General features: G+C 36.8%; 1 protein-coding gene across 1 annotated transcript; it reads right to left on the reverse strand.

Annotated features, from left to right (window-relative positions):
• Nucleotides 1-821: 821 nt before the first annotated feature.
• myo1eb (myosin IEb) lies at nt 822-15,115 on the reverse strand. Its single transcript, XM_051865457.1, has 27 exons — nt 14,729-15,115; nt 13,365-13,502; nt 13,039-13,128; nt 12,606-12,700; nt 12,415-12,502; nt 11,552-11,641; nt 10,814-10,945; nt 10,534-10,668; nt 10,297-10,429; nt 9,963-10,159; nt 8,585-8,665; nt 8,414-8,500; nt 8,243-8,329; nt 7,976-8,143; nt 6,744-6,829; nt 6,329-6,410; nt 5,905-6,110; nt 5,644-5,788; nt 4,655-4,769; nt 4,303-4,472; nt 3,974-4,119; nt 3,155-3,301; nt 2,877-3,034; nt 2,276-2,350; nt 1,987-2,185; nt 1,448-1,611; nt 822-1,363 (listed from the first exon to the last, which is right to left on the reverse strand). The coding sequence occupies exons 1-27, from the start codon at nt 14,729-14,731 to the stop codon at nt 1,287-1,289; spliced, it is 3,294 nt and encodes a 1,097-aa protein (XP_051721417.1). The 5' UTR covers nt 14,732-15,115; the 3' UTR covers nt 822-1,286.
• Between the last annotated feature and the right edge of the window lie 335 nt (nt 15,116-15,450).

Raw genomic sequence — 15,450 nt, forward strand, 5'->3', positions numbered from 1 at the left:
AAATGTGAGCGTTTAGTTATCTCACTTGCACAAAAACATTCAGTATTCCTCAAATTCCTCAATGAAAACAGTGAAATGCAATCTCAGAATTTTATGCAAATCTGTAATAATCAACTATATTAAATTACACATCACAAATATACTTTATGTATTTAATCTCACTTTATTAACCAATGTCTTTGCTGCTGACCTTCAATGATCTAATTCTACCATACTAATAAGCAAAAATTACTTTAAATTAGATTTAGAAATAAGAGTGTTGAACTTCCTTCTCCTGTATCCTGTTCTTCTTTAACCCAGAAAGGCAGCACAGCTGAAAGATTTGTTTGAGCTGCGCCCTCTACTGTGCAGGCATAAATATGCACTTCCTTCAGCCTGAGCCTTATTTATTTCACTTTTGGCAAATATAGAACTTTCTTTGTTGTTGTTATAAAAAAACAAACAAGCATACCCAGCCCTGGTGAGAAAAACTAACGCAAAAGTAATGTAACATTACTTTTCATAAAAAGTAACACAATTAGTTACTTTTTTAGAGAGTAACGCAATATTGTAATGCATTACTTTTAAAAGTAACACTGATGACAAGTCCCTTGCTCTAAGTACACCTGCATCTGACTAGCAAGTAGCACATTATGACTCACGGCTGTGATGTACCTAAAAATACATTTTTTTTATTTAATTAAATAAATAAATTAAAAGCCAATGAACACTTCAATATGTCCCACTCCATCTTGCTGCTTCATTAGGAAATTTGTCTATAACGGGGGAAAACTGTGCTTGTCAAATGACCTAACAAGCCTTTAAAACAATTTCCATGATGCTTATAATGGAAAAATTAACCAAAAAAGGTTCCATTTTATTTTTGTTCTCCGAGTATCTGAAAACAGCTTTTCTGATTTTATACAATTGCACAATATCATTAAAAAAGAAGAATTTGGATATTTAAAAAATACAACTTCAGTAGAATACAGTACATTAAAATACTGATGTATTCATTCTATTCTCCAAAAACATTTAAAAACCTATAGTGAAACAACATTATAGTTTTTCTTCTACATGCATGTCTAATATTACTTTCTATAAAAAAATTAAATCACATAAAAGTTCATCAGGGGGTCTAAAGAAGGATCCTACTGAATATTTGTCAGAGTGGCACCTTTTGCAGTAAACATCCATGCACTTGGGGATATGATTTGGCACCGAGCTGCTTTGATATAATGCTGATGCTTTGTTCTTCTTGATCTAATTTCTGCAATGAATCACATTTTGTCCAATAGCATGCCAGTTTAGATCTTCTCAACGTAGTTGCCAGGAAACATGCCTTCCTTTCCTCGAAGACGGCCTAGCCACCAACCTGAGGGGTCTGGTCAGACAGCACATCTTGGGTTAGTGCAGAATTCACTTAGTCAGTATAAAGTTCACTATTAATGGTATAAAAATAGATTACCTTCACTTAGGATATCTATGATTTCATCTGTTTGAAAGCTGAGCTCATCTGTGTCTTGAGCATCATAAGCGTAGAGTGCTCTGCATTGTGGGGTGCGGGGTCTGGGTTTGGGTCGCCCTGACCCTGGGAGAGGCTTGTACTCTTTCGAACGTCTGCGATGCATCCTGAGAGAAAAGAGATAACATTTTATTTAAAAGACAAAAATAACCAGAAACACTCAAAATTGGACTAAAACAAAACAAAAAAATAACTAAAACTAACTAAACTAACTAAAATACAAGAGTAAAAAAAACATTATTTTTAGGTAATTAAATTAAATTAAATTCAAATGACAAGCTGAAAATAAAAAATAAAAAATTAAAAAACACAATTAACCTAATTGTGTCATGTACACAATTGCATATACTGATTCGTGACAACTAATTCCAGCTGAACAGGTTATGATATTGTAAAGTCATCAGTCAGTATGGCATGGAGGATATAATTCTGATAATAGCATTCATCTGAGCTTCCTGCTGTCATATGATCCATCATCTCACCCTGCCACGCCTTGATCAGGAACACTCATGAAGCCCATATCAGTGTAGATCTGGCTCTCCTGCTGACCGCGGCGAGATCCCTGGAGTCGGGGAAGGGTGGGCTGATCCATACTGGACTGCTGACGGAGCAGAGAGTTCCTAATGGCGGGCTGCCCTTGGGTTCCTCTACCTCGACCATCAGATTTGGACTTGGGAGCTTCTGAAATCACAAGCCATAAAAACATTTTAAAACCATTTCTAAAACAGTTTAGTAGCAATTCTTGTGAAATACATAAAACTGTGGTCTTACCACGTGAATTCTGGCCTACATTGCGATTCTGGTTGCCCATGTACCTGCTCTTTCGGTTGTCACGCCGTGTTGGTCCTGTAGAATTGAGAAAATATGTTATAAAAAGTATCACAGTTTCCACAAAAATATTAAGCAACACAACTGTTTTCAACATTGATAATAATAATAATAATAATAATAATAATAAGATGAAATCTTGAGCATCAAATCAGCATATTAGAATGATTTCTGAAGGATTATGTGACACTGAAGCCTGAAAATTCAGCTTTGACATCACAGAAATAATTTACATCTTAAAATTTATTCTTCTGCTGAACAAAAAAGAAGATATTTTGAATAAACAGTTGATGAGCACCATTGACTTCCATAGTATGGGGAAAAATACTATGGAAGTCTATGGGGCCCATCAACTGTTTGGTTACCGACATTCTTCAAAATATCTTCTTTTGTGTTCAGCAGAAGAAAGAAATTCATATGGGTTTGGAACGACTTGAGGGTGAGTAAATTATGACATAATTTTCATTTTTAGGTGAACTATCCCTTGGTACTGCAACCCCCTAAACTAGTTTTACTAAAATACAAAATTTCAACACACACTCACTTGCGTTTTTAGGCAAACCGGGGCCAATACTGACAGTCAGGACCTTACTGCTCGGCTTCAGAACTGCATCGTCCCCCTGACCCATCTGAAACTGGATCTGTCGAGAGCCAGCAGATGCAAATGGACCCCATCCCCCTTTCTTCACCTTAAATTCAAGTCTGAGAGAGAAAAATGTTGAATGTTAGAATTACAAGATCAACATATGCACATGATACTTTTTCTGAGTATGATGTAATACAGCACATGGTAAATTTCACAATGAGGGAAATATTGCTCACAGGTTGTTGAACTTGAGTGGCAACTTTTTCCGTGTTTTTTCCTCATAACGCTTGTACAGCAGACTGAGGAACTCCGTTTTAAAGACAGACTGCAGAACACTGTCATATTGATCCTCGTGCAGTATGAAGAGGTCATCCTGAAGTGTGCTGAGGAAAGAGATCCACCCATCATCATCATCATGCAATTAAAACATGCTTAAAGGGTTAGTTCACCCAAAAATGAAAATTCTGTCATTTATTACTCACTCTCATGTCATTCCACACATGTAAGACCTTCGTTCATCTTCGGAACACAAATTAAGATATTTTTATTAAATCCGAGAGCTCTCTGACCTCTGTTAGACTGCAGCGTTATTACCACTTTCAAGGCCCAGAAAGTTAGTAAAGACATCATTAAAATAGTTAATGTGACTACAGTGGTTCAACCTTAATGTTACGAAGCAACGAGAATAATTTTTGTGCACAAAAAACAAACAAAATAACGACTTTATTCAACAATTTCTTATCTTCCATGTCAGTCTCCTACGCTTAAAGCTTATGGATTTCATCAAAAATATCTTCATTTGTGTTCCAAAAATGAACGAAGGTCTTATGGGTTTGGAATGACATAAGGATGAGTAAAATGTTAGTAAAATGAGTAATTAATGACAGAATTTTCATTTTTGGGTGAACTAACCCTTTAAATGCTTGCTGAAGTACTTTAGTGTTAGAAAACATTGAGATTTTTCATTATGCTGTAATTGTATGATTTATTAAGCATTTTAATGCTGTACGATAGGGAGTCCTAAAGATTATCATGCATATTGCATGATAAATTACCTTAGAGAGACAGACTGGATCTTCTCCACCTCAATCTTCCTCTTCAAGACCTCCTGGATCTGGCCTTTCTCAGGACCCTGTTTCACCTTCTCGCGTCCAATCAGATAGAGGAACTTAGGGGTGAGAATGAGGTCACGCTTGACAGTCTGTGGGTGTTGAAACAGCATATGAGTATGTGATCACATGAAATATGTGAGATGAACTACAATGTGCAGAATGAAACATCTGCTGTTGAGCAGCTTCAGTAAACTAGTACAAAATACTACTGAACAGTTACAGAGGAAGTGATCCATGAATTTCAGTATGTTAAATGGGACTTTGAATAATACCTTAAATCTACGGTCGTATTTGACCACCACATCAGCAAAGTCAATCCTCTCCCTACGACCCACAAACTGCCGAATCTCCGGATGGTTGTCCGTGCCGATGTAGTCTCCCATGAAATTGCGATTCAGACTGTTCTTTCGTCTCTCCTTCTTGTTCAACAGGAGGTCAGACGCTGGAATCAGTAAAACAGCAATGTAATTTAATATGAATTTGTATTCCCAAGGCCTTACAGTTTATTTGAGGCTTTTATTGACTGATAAAGAAGAAGAGCAATGGGATCTGGACAGTCTTTATATGTCTTTAAAAAGTGTCTAAATTATTAGCCTGCATGCATCAACATGAAAAATCTCTCACCTTCCTCTCGCATGCGGACATACTTGCGCACAGCGATGTGTTTGCGCCAGGCTTGTTGGATTACCCGAGCATATCCATTGTATTTTCTTTCCCTCATCTCCTCCAGCAGGAACAACTGAAGATCAACATGTCATACTTAATTTTCATAGTCATCACATTTCAGAATATCAACAAAATGCAGACATCCATGAAATCACCAAAACAACTTTGAGAACTGTTTCCACCCATTGAAGTTCACAAGACTATTGCCTGAACATGCAGAGTCCATTCTTTATAAACATAGCCAACAAGAAGCCATTTGAACAACAGCTGAAGAAATTTTTAATATTCACTTAACATGACTGAATTACATTTAATCTTTTGCACAACGCCCAAGGAATGCATTTAAGTAGCCAAACTGAGAAGTAATTCAATTTGTCCGTGACGAAAATAAACAGACCCACCTCTGAAGAAATGAGTTACAATGGCAACATGGCCCCAAATCTTCATTTAATGAATTAGATTATTATTTCTCATATTTCAGAAAACATCACATTAAATCACAACTGTGAAATTATCTGTTCACATTAGTACCTTCAATTTACAAACTAAAGGGGTGGTCGCATTACACTTTTTGTGCCACTTACTTACATTCATACGCATTAAAAAGTGGGACACAGGAAATGTACGCTCAAGCAAATAAGTTTCGCATTTCGCTGCATTCCAAAATTTAAGTTTGTTGAACTCTGCCCTGTGAATTTGTATCACATAAAGATGTGTAACCAAGAGAAGACTAATATGCCACAGCGTGACATTTTAGCTCAATGAAAAAAATGAAAATTTAAATTTGCAGGACTGCAGTGAAGTGGAGTAAATTTTTGATGTATCATATGTTGAATTATGTTTTTAAAAAAATACGCCGCAGTGTGTTATGTCATTTTGCAACCGTTGATGTGTCCGTAAAAAATTCATGTGCTCAAAGTCAAGTATGACCGCAGCATAATACATACAGATTCTGGGGCCTTGATGAAGATTTTGGTCTTGCCCAGCTGGTACTGGTCAGAGTCCATGTTGACAGATTTTAAAAGGTGCAGGACACCCTGTTTCTCATCTCCACGCCACTGGGGCCATGATTCTTTGGTCAAGATGGCATATCTGAGCAAATAATAGAACAGTTAATTATAGTACATCACATTTTACAAGAGCAACTTATCAAAATTCCCATACATAGCATTTGGCATCCTGACAGGCATTAGTGGTGGTGATTTTACCTTTGCAGGAATTTCTTGAAGACACGTCGGAAGGCGTAGCCGGCCCTGCGCACACGGATGTTCTCTCGCAGTCCCAGATATTCCACCTGGTGTTTGACACGGCTTTCCTCCCAGTCGCGAGGCTTTTTGGTCTCGTTGGGCTTGATGCACCGAATATAGTGTGGGGTGCATTTCATTAACGTCTGGACAAGATTATTTGCTTGTTTCTGTAAGGGGGGAAGAGAGAAAATCAAAGAAAGAAAATTAACAATAGCATCACATAAATTTATGAGCATAATATCACATTCATATATAGCACAAAACTGTAGTATACACAGGCTCCAAAACACTCGCCAGGCACAAAATGTAAGTAAACAGAATACATGGTTTAAATCAAATGTTTCTAGTTCTATAGTTTCTATATTTTATAAGTCTATTATTTCACCTTAATCTTTGAACCTGCAGTGGTGGGACGGCCCCTTTTCTCAGCCTCAAGGTTCTCTGGGAACAGATCTTTGATGAAGGCGCTATGAGGATGACCAGAAAAAGGGATTTACCATTTCAAACATCTCTGAAACCCTAATATCGTTTATGGAAGACATAATCAGAGCTGTCTCTAGTAAAGTAATACACCACAGAATATCTCTCACAAGAAGAAAAACAACTCATCATCCTCCATAAAAATGCTACACTATATTGATTTTATGATTTATTTATGTGACTTATTATTTCATTAAGGAACTACAGCTGAACTGCAGATGTTCTGCATCAGTGCATTAGTGCATTTAGGGGCTTTTAAAAAGCTTCAGCTGATCTGGGCTAAAAAAAAAAGCAGCTAAAATATCCAAATAACCACTTACAACTCACTGCTCTGCATGAGCTCGATAATGTCACTGAACAGCACATCCCTGTTCCTCTCACAGAAGCCGCTCACATCATAAGACACCTGGAAATAAGGGCTCTTATTACTCTCACCAGGAATACAATCAATATTAGTGAGACTCTACTTGCTGGAAGCACTCCCTAAAACAAACACATCTATATTCAGCTATATTTCAATCCATCCATTTGCTTGTGCTGGGCCAAAGAACTCTGTTGAAACCTTGATAAATGAATGCTGTTTTATGGGAATTAAAATAAAAGAGATTCAATCAGTACGTTTAATTAGTAAAAAGACAAAGCTATGAGAAGCACACACACTACATCCACAGGGGGGCAGTGTTGTAGCCACACTAGAGGTCTACACGAGTCCACTTCGATCCGGAAACCTGAGGTCTGACCTGAGAGGTTTCGAGTCCAAAACTTTGACGAATACCTAGGACACGGGTCGGTCTGGTATTAGTAGTCTTGGGTAATTTTAAATCAATTTTTTACCAACCCGAGAATACCCACATTCTTTTAAATATGCCTACTTTCCATTATTTGTTTTGTACATTTAACAATATTTTAATATTTAAAACAAATACACATTAAATAATTATATGATTACATTATTATCCCCCTTCTCTGCTTTCTGTCAGTCTGCACTTTTGAGAGAATGAGTGCAGGGTTTGCTTATTAATATTAACTTTAATATAAATTTGTCACCTTGTCATCTGAAGCGCAACATAAAACTTGTGAGTGGTTTATCTATTGGAATTGCTTGGGCAAGTGGAAAAATGATGAGAATGAATTTCATCTACAAATAAGGTAGAAGATGGTCATACTTTTAAATCTGCACCTACAGCGGTGTTTCTTATTTGCCGTCTCTGAATTGAAAAACAAATTGGGTTTGAAAAAAATTGCCATCGGGTGCCGACTCTGGTCTGATTTTATCTGGTCTATCTTGGGTCGGGTTTGTCTTTTTTAAAAATTGATTTATGCCTGTCGGGTTAGGGTAAGAAGTGATTTGGGTCAGTTCTGGTTAGTTACATATTATAGGACCCAACAAGGCCTCTAATCCACACTACTGCCAACCATCAAAAAAATGCATTTTATACTGTCTGATTATGTTTACCACTTATTCCTGAGTTTGAAACTTTATTTTGCTAAAGATGTTTGCTAAATAGACATTTATCTATATATAGAGTTCTATTTGAAAAGTGTCTCTTACCTTGCCTGCGTAGTGGTGCACTATGAAACCTTTGTTCCAGCTGTTGAAATGCTCATGAGTGCCAATTTGTGACTGCAGCTTTTGCAGCAGAGTCTGGTCTGCACCCTCTCCTTTTGCATGCATGGTGGCACACACATCATCCAAGATGCTCATGATGCCAATAGGATTCTGGGTTATTAAGGTGAACATTAGATGCCATTAGTTGAACGGGCGATGTTATGCCTGATAACCATTTTGATGCAGAAAACCCTGAAAGTGTAAACTCACCACTTTGGACTCAATTAGATCACATACAACTTTGTTGTTAAAGTACTCAATGGCGGTCCATCTGATTCCCTCTTGCACGTACTCTTCCTGCAAAAGAGTTAGCGGAAAACATTAGCAAACACTTCTATAGAGGCCTATTTGCATTGGTTTATTAAAAATCATTATTCTCACCTGCTCTGCTTTTAGTGTGAGCTCAATAAAAATCTGCTGCAGTTTTTCATTCACAAAGTTAATGCAGAATTGTTCAAATCCATTTTTCTGGAGAAAAAAAGGCATGAGGTTATTTAAAATGAATATGATGAGTAAAAATGAGATGCATTTAGAAAATGTAACTAAATTCACCTGAAAGATTTCAAAGCCATAGATGTCCAGAACTCCAATGTTTAAATCCTCACGGTCTTTCTGCATTGCCTTGTTTATGGCCTGCAAATGCAAGCAGAAACTAATTTAAATTAGCCTTCAAATGTTTATAAAACGACCAAGTGAAAAATTCGCCTACGCTGTTTACGTTGTAGACACAGTTCAGCGCTTCCAGGTTCTACGTCAGATCGCCGACTCATTATTGGCCGGCTCCTGGATCAGCAGACACGTATGCGTTGTGCTGCTCACATGTACAGCGTTGGCCAATACTGAGTTGGCGTTTTAATGTAGAACCTGGAAACTACAATGTAAACAGCAGGACAAGGAAGAGAAGAAATTGTTGAATAAAGTTGTTATTTTTGTTTTGTAAAGTATTCTCGTCGCTTTATAAAATTAAGGTTGAACCACTGTAGTCACGTGGACTATTTTAACGAGGTCTTTACTACTTTTCTGGGTCTTGAAAGTGTTCATTAAATTGCAGTCAATCAATGGAGGTGTCAGAGAGCTCTCGGATTTCATCAAAAATATCTTGTGTTCTAAAGATGAATGAAGGTCTTACGGGTTTGGAACGACATGAGGGTGAGTAATTAATGACAGAATTTTCATTTTTGGGTGAACTAACCTTTTACTGCACATCTATTTTGACATACAGTATCAGATTGTTTTGTCCTGTCTGTTGCTGTGGTTATATCACTGTCAATCATTGCAGTTTCACATTTCACATATGCATTTAAATACAGTTGTAAAACCATAAACTTTGCAGTGTACTGAGCAGCATGAAAAACAAAACTTTCATACAAATTGTATATGTTAAAAACAGAAAGCAAGCAAAGAGCACTCCCTTTATAATTACTGAAGCTGTCAATCACTTACAGGCTACATGCAGTGCCTGCTCATCGAGATCTACACTCCCACTATAATCAAAAAAGCTGTCTACACTGCATATTGCATCTCTTATTTGCATCGTGTTTTCGATTTGTTGGTAAGGATTCGCCAGAGTGCAGAACTTTAAAGAACGCGGTGAATGAAAACTCCAGTGTTTTGAGAAGGTGTTGAGCAGATTCTGACTAACTTAAACACCTCTGATTGGCTATGACATTCAAGTGCTCAACAGATGTGTATGTAATCGCTTACACAGATATACATGGGGGCATTTGAAAACAGCCGCCTAGCAGCAGGTGCCGAATATACCTGGTATTACCGGTACTGCAGAAATGCTGGTATCATTTGTCACATTTTTTAAAATTTCAGTACCGACTTGGTACCGAAGTACCAGTACTTTTGATAACCCTGGTATATACCATACGTAGGAACACAAAACATATTTTTTTGGTAATTTGAATCTAGCAGATTGACTTACATCAACCAAGTAGTCAAAGAGTCTAGAATACAGTGCTTTAGACAGGGCGTCTCGAGTGAAGGAGGCCTGCTCCGTGTTTAAGGTGACCGAAATAGTCTCCGTCTTGCCACCCCACTTGCTGTCCATGATGCGACTGGTCAATTTGCTCTTTAGACCATCCTGATTGATTCCCAAAAGGTATGACGGGAATGCCAGGACTGCAGCAGAGTGAGAAAGTGAATTCATTACATTAGGTAAGATACTTATCTGTATACAAGAATTTCTTGTTTTGTACTTCTCACTTGGAATCAGATACACAGACCTGCTAAATGAATAAATACAAGCATAAACTCACAGTCTTCACTCTCCACCACAGCATAATTGCCCTCCTCTCTGAAAGCGATGTTTCCAAGATGGAGGATTGCTGCCACAATCTGCAGCACAGTATCCTGTGCATCCACAGAAAGGCCGACCACAGACATGGCAGCCTAAAAAATGTAATATTTATAATTTATCATTATGAGATTGTATATACTGAATGGCAGGAACACAACCAGGTGGTTTGTATTAGGATACAATGCTTTACACCCACCATTGTGTCTTCAAACTCCTTCTTGTCATTGACGTCCTCCACAGTGTAGGTGCTGGACTGGTTTAAGTAGAAGTAGTAATCAGGGGTTGTGACGCCTAAATTCTCTCTCTGTTCCTTGGTGGCTCCTTGCAAGAGCTGATACGGAAACATTGGCAAATAACAAATTGGCCTTAAATCATCCTGACCTAACATGACACACAACAATTTGTCAACTCGCATTACACATCATTCCCTGCAATGATCTTTTCTTAGACGTGTTTTCTTGAGTTCACAAATTTACCTGGTAGTATATATGGAAATTCCTTTCCCCATGGTTCTGAGACACTACTCTGGATTTTTCCAGTAGGAAGTTAGAGATCTTTCCACCATCTGGTTCTCCTCCTCGGCTGAACTGTATTTCAAAGTATTTTCCCTGAGGTATGAAATAAACATATCATGCAGTGAACTCAAAGCTTGTACACTGATATTATTACATATTACGTGTTGACATACAGTACCACTGCAGAAAAGGAAATGAACAGTAAAGCCTACTGAACTACACTTTCACAGTCTACACACACACACAAACTGCACTCCAGCAAACACATCCTGCAACAGCCAACAAGCTATGACATGTTGAGGACCAGCATGCTCCAAATGACATTCTTAAAACTAGACAGCACACCTATTCCAGAGACTGAACAGCGGATAGGCTAACATGCTCCTTCTGAAAAGATTGTTAAAATAATATTAAAAAATATTTTATTTGATTAAAATTTCAATATTATTTTATAATTTGCAAGATATTTATAGAATTTAAAATTATTATATTTACTTTTAAAATTAATGATTAATACATTTTACTTTTAACAAAATTAGATATATATATATATATATATATATATATATATATATATATATATATATAAAAAACTATACACACAATATATGCACAAAATTATTCTTATTATTATATTACATTATTATATATATATATATATATATATAGTTTGAGACTAATCATTGCAGCAAGACTTACAAAGCGACTAGAGTTGTTGTTGCGGACAGTTTTGGCATTCCCAAAAGCCTCCAGGAGCGGGTTAGACTGGAGAATGATGTCTTTAACATGCTAAACAAGGAAAGAGGAAACAACATGACATCACAGACCGTTCAAGTATGCCATGTATGATAAACACTAGACTTGTACACTAAACACTGTTCATTTGTTTAAACTATGAAAAGCAGTTTACATGATAATTTTATAGTTCCTGATTCATTCCATATACTTAGATCTGGTAGCAAACTGTTCAGTGTCACAGAAAAAATAAAGAGATCACTGTTTGTGATCTCAGATAACCATCTAGGTGATTTCAAGAGTGCAACATTACACATACAATAAGCACAAAATGTGGACAATATTAACAAAAGAAACAACCACACCCATGAGTTCACATAGATTTTGGGTTGAGTTCAGTCTGGCTCTTTTTAAGCACAGGGCCATCTAGCCCAGGGATTCACAAACTTTTTTTGTCAGCCACACCTGTTTGACCTAAAATAATTACTTGAAGTACCTCCCTGAGATTTTAAGTTAATTTAGCAACACATTTGCATGTTCATGGTTCTCTGATGTCAGGTTAATGGTGACATGACTACATGCAACTCAAAAAAATAAAATCTTTTCTTACTTTGTTATATTATTTTATACTGTTTTTTATTTTATTTTACATATTTAATAATTATTATTAATTTAATATTAATTTATTTATTTATTTTATTTAATTCATTTATTTAATTAATTAATTATCAGCTTTTTTTATCAAACCCCCTGGAGTTCCTCAAAAAACACTGATTATTTGCAAATCCCAGTTTGAGAAACCCTGATCTAGCAGACAATAAACTCACCTGAACTTTAGGCCCACCTCCAGAGACTTTAGAGATGTAGCTCATAATGTACTTGGCTGCCACTGTCTTTCCCGCTCCACTCTCTCCGCTGTATCAGACACATTTAGACCACATATAATGCAAACATTTAATGCAACACAAATACTTTCAACGTGCCTCATGGTGAGGGCATCAGATTCTTGATCCCTAACCTGATAATGACACACTGGTTCTCTGAGTCAATCATCATGTTGCGGTACACATTGTCGGCCAGAGCGTAGATGTGGGGGGGATTCTCATACTGTGCCTGGGAACGACAGAATACACGTACATCGTGGAGTTTAATATGGCGGTCTTGGAAAATTAAAAGTCACATTTGCATGAAATTGAAGTAGTGACATTATTCCGTAACCAGAAACACCTCCTGATTTGCATCTGTGCTTTCTATGATTTGGCCATCCAGGGGAAGATGTTAACAAATACAGATCCGTAGGCAGTCTCTGGAAGTCAGTGGCAAGACTAGACATGCAATGGCATTGCTCTGCTCTGTCTGGCCATGTGTAAATGTCTTATCTTGCAGGAATGATTATTCATCTGAACTTTAATTCCATTTCTTATTCATGTATTTAGGTATGCTGTACTTACGGCTCCCTGATAAAGTTCAATCTCACGATCTGTGAAATATGGTAGCTGTTTGAAGGGGTTCACTGATATCAGCACAGGACCAATGTATGTCTGAAGAGTTGTGGTTATGGCAAAAACAAGAGCTGGTACATTGAAAAAAAAGATGTGAGATGAGCTATCAGCAGTTTGCTTCTCTCAAATGCATATTTATGACATTTGGAGAGCAGGGAAAATGGACAGCAGTCTCCAAATAAGATATTGGTGTGTATAAATAAATATATATATATATGATTTATAGATGGATAGAAAGACTAAATAATCATTGTACATTACAGACATAAGGATACAAAAATGTAGTCATCCATGTATCTTTTCTTGAGGTTATCTGTGATGGCTTCTTCACTGATTTTGGAGAGGAGGACCATGTCATCCACACCACTGACCTTAACATTCTGGGTCTGCCAGTGATATTTCTCTTTGCTCCCCTGTGCGAGAGAGACAGAGGACAGGTTATTTATTCAAACACATCTCTATGGTCACCTGTGATCAAATGCTGACACACTGTTGGGTAAATAAAGCTTTAAATGCATTCTACAAGTTTAAACATTTGCCAGCACTGCATTAGACAGAAGGGCTGGTGTTGAGTAGAATTAATAAGTTAACAAGTTAATTAAAGAGTTAATAAGTGTAAGAATATACTGATTAACTGAGAGCCGGTGGTAACCATGCACATATGAGGAAATGACATTTATAAAATAGCCTGCTTTCTGTGCTTGCATAAGACTTGTGAAACGTTAAAGCCTCTGACACTTTGACAAGACAGTACTATGACAATAACAAAACTACTACTGAGTCTCTGAGCTCCTGTACAGATTAGATTTAAAAGCATGTTATTTAGTCAGGCATTTGCGGTCCAGGTCTACAACAAAACAAAGAATCGTAAGCCATATTTCTATTTACCCCCAAGCAATAAACTTTAGGCAAACGGTTAGTCAGGTGATTAAGAATTAAGTATGACAATTAAAATCTGTGATACATATAATAAGAGTATCTACTCCTTTCATAAGTCATAAACAGTAATTCTGAAAATATGTGTGCTCCCCTCCCAGATTCTGAATAGAAAAATAAAAATCCACAAATGTTTTATTTTCAGGCTTGAATTGATTTTGAACTCAGATTAATCAAGTTTATTTATTTTTATCATTTTTCCCCAATGGAACTCACTGACATTTTCATCAATAGAATTGTATAAATAAACTGGAACAATTTCCCTTTTCCCCCCTCCCTTGAATCCTAGGATTTAATGAAGTTATTGTGCTTTAGATTTTCTTAACAGAATTCTTGTTTATGTAATGTCCCAAAAAATCAAGTTTGATAGTGTTAGACGAGAAAAACAATGTCGACCTAATATCCAAAAGTTATTCCTGGTTATTCAGGCCTTACTCATGATTTGAGATTTCACTGATTCACTCTGACAGGAAAAATAATGGCGCAAATGTCTTCAAATCTTATAAATCTTCACAAATAACCATTTGTTTCGTCGACAATTAAAGTGCAACTTCTATGTTGTAGTAGTAGCCATGCTATCGAACAATCACAACTTTTATTAACAAGATTTAGAGCCAGCAGCAGCTCTTAATTTATTAACTCTACTTAGAAATAATTTTAATAAGTAATTTCAAGTTGTTTTTTTTTCTTTTAAACCACTTACCATTATGAATTAAAGGTACTTCCTGTATCACACCCTTGATAAACTTCCAGTCCTGTGTGGACTCCTCGAGGAACTCTTGCAAGCTTCAGGTGAAACTCCAGGATTTAACTAGTCGTCCATTTGATATTCCATCTTTAACCTCCGATACAATTTCTTAATTATATCCAAAAGCGTAAACGGCTCTGGATATAGTGTTTCATGTATCGGAAACACAGTAAAACGATTAAATAGTTGGTTTTACGGGTGTTGTCCATGCAGCAGCAAGTGTAGGCAGGTATCGGAGTTTTTTCCTTCTTTCGGTTGCGGAAGGAATCGCAGATACTCGCACATAACGGCGCCACCCCTCGATCCTGAACGGATTTACCTGCGCCACAGGTAATCACAGCACACTACAAGCACAGGAAAATGAGCCTCTGGGCCAGGGCTATAGCTAGTGAGGTGAAACGATTTCAGTGGCTCAAAACACTTTCAAAATGTTATTTAAAAAAATGGTATAGGGTCAGACTTTCTAACTACGACCCTGCTAAGTATGAAGACATTATTTCTGAGATACCCAACATCCTTTATGAAACCCATCAGATATGTTGTTAATTTATTTTTTAAAAGCGCTTCACAGTTAATCATAGTTTCCACCAAAATCACTACAATTACGGCTACTGTATTATTGTATTATTTAACAGTATCTATTAGTATTTTATCATTTATTGGAATATTTTTTGTAA

The sequence above is a fragment of the Ctenopharyngodon idella genome, chromosome 16, assembly GCF_019924925.1.
Source record: "Ctenopharyngodon idella isolate HZGC_01 chromosome 16, HZGC01, whole genome shotgun sequence".
Taxonomy (NCBI): Eukaryota; Metazoa; Chordata; class Actinopteri; order Cypriniformes; family Xenocyprididae; genus Ctenopharyngodon; species Ctenopharyngodon idella.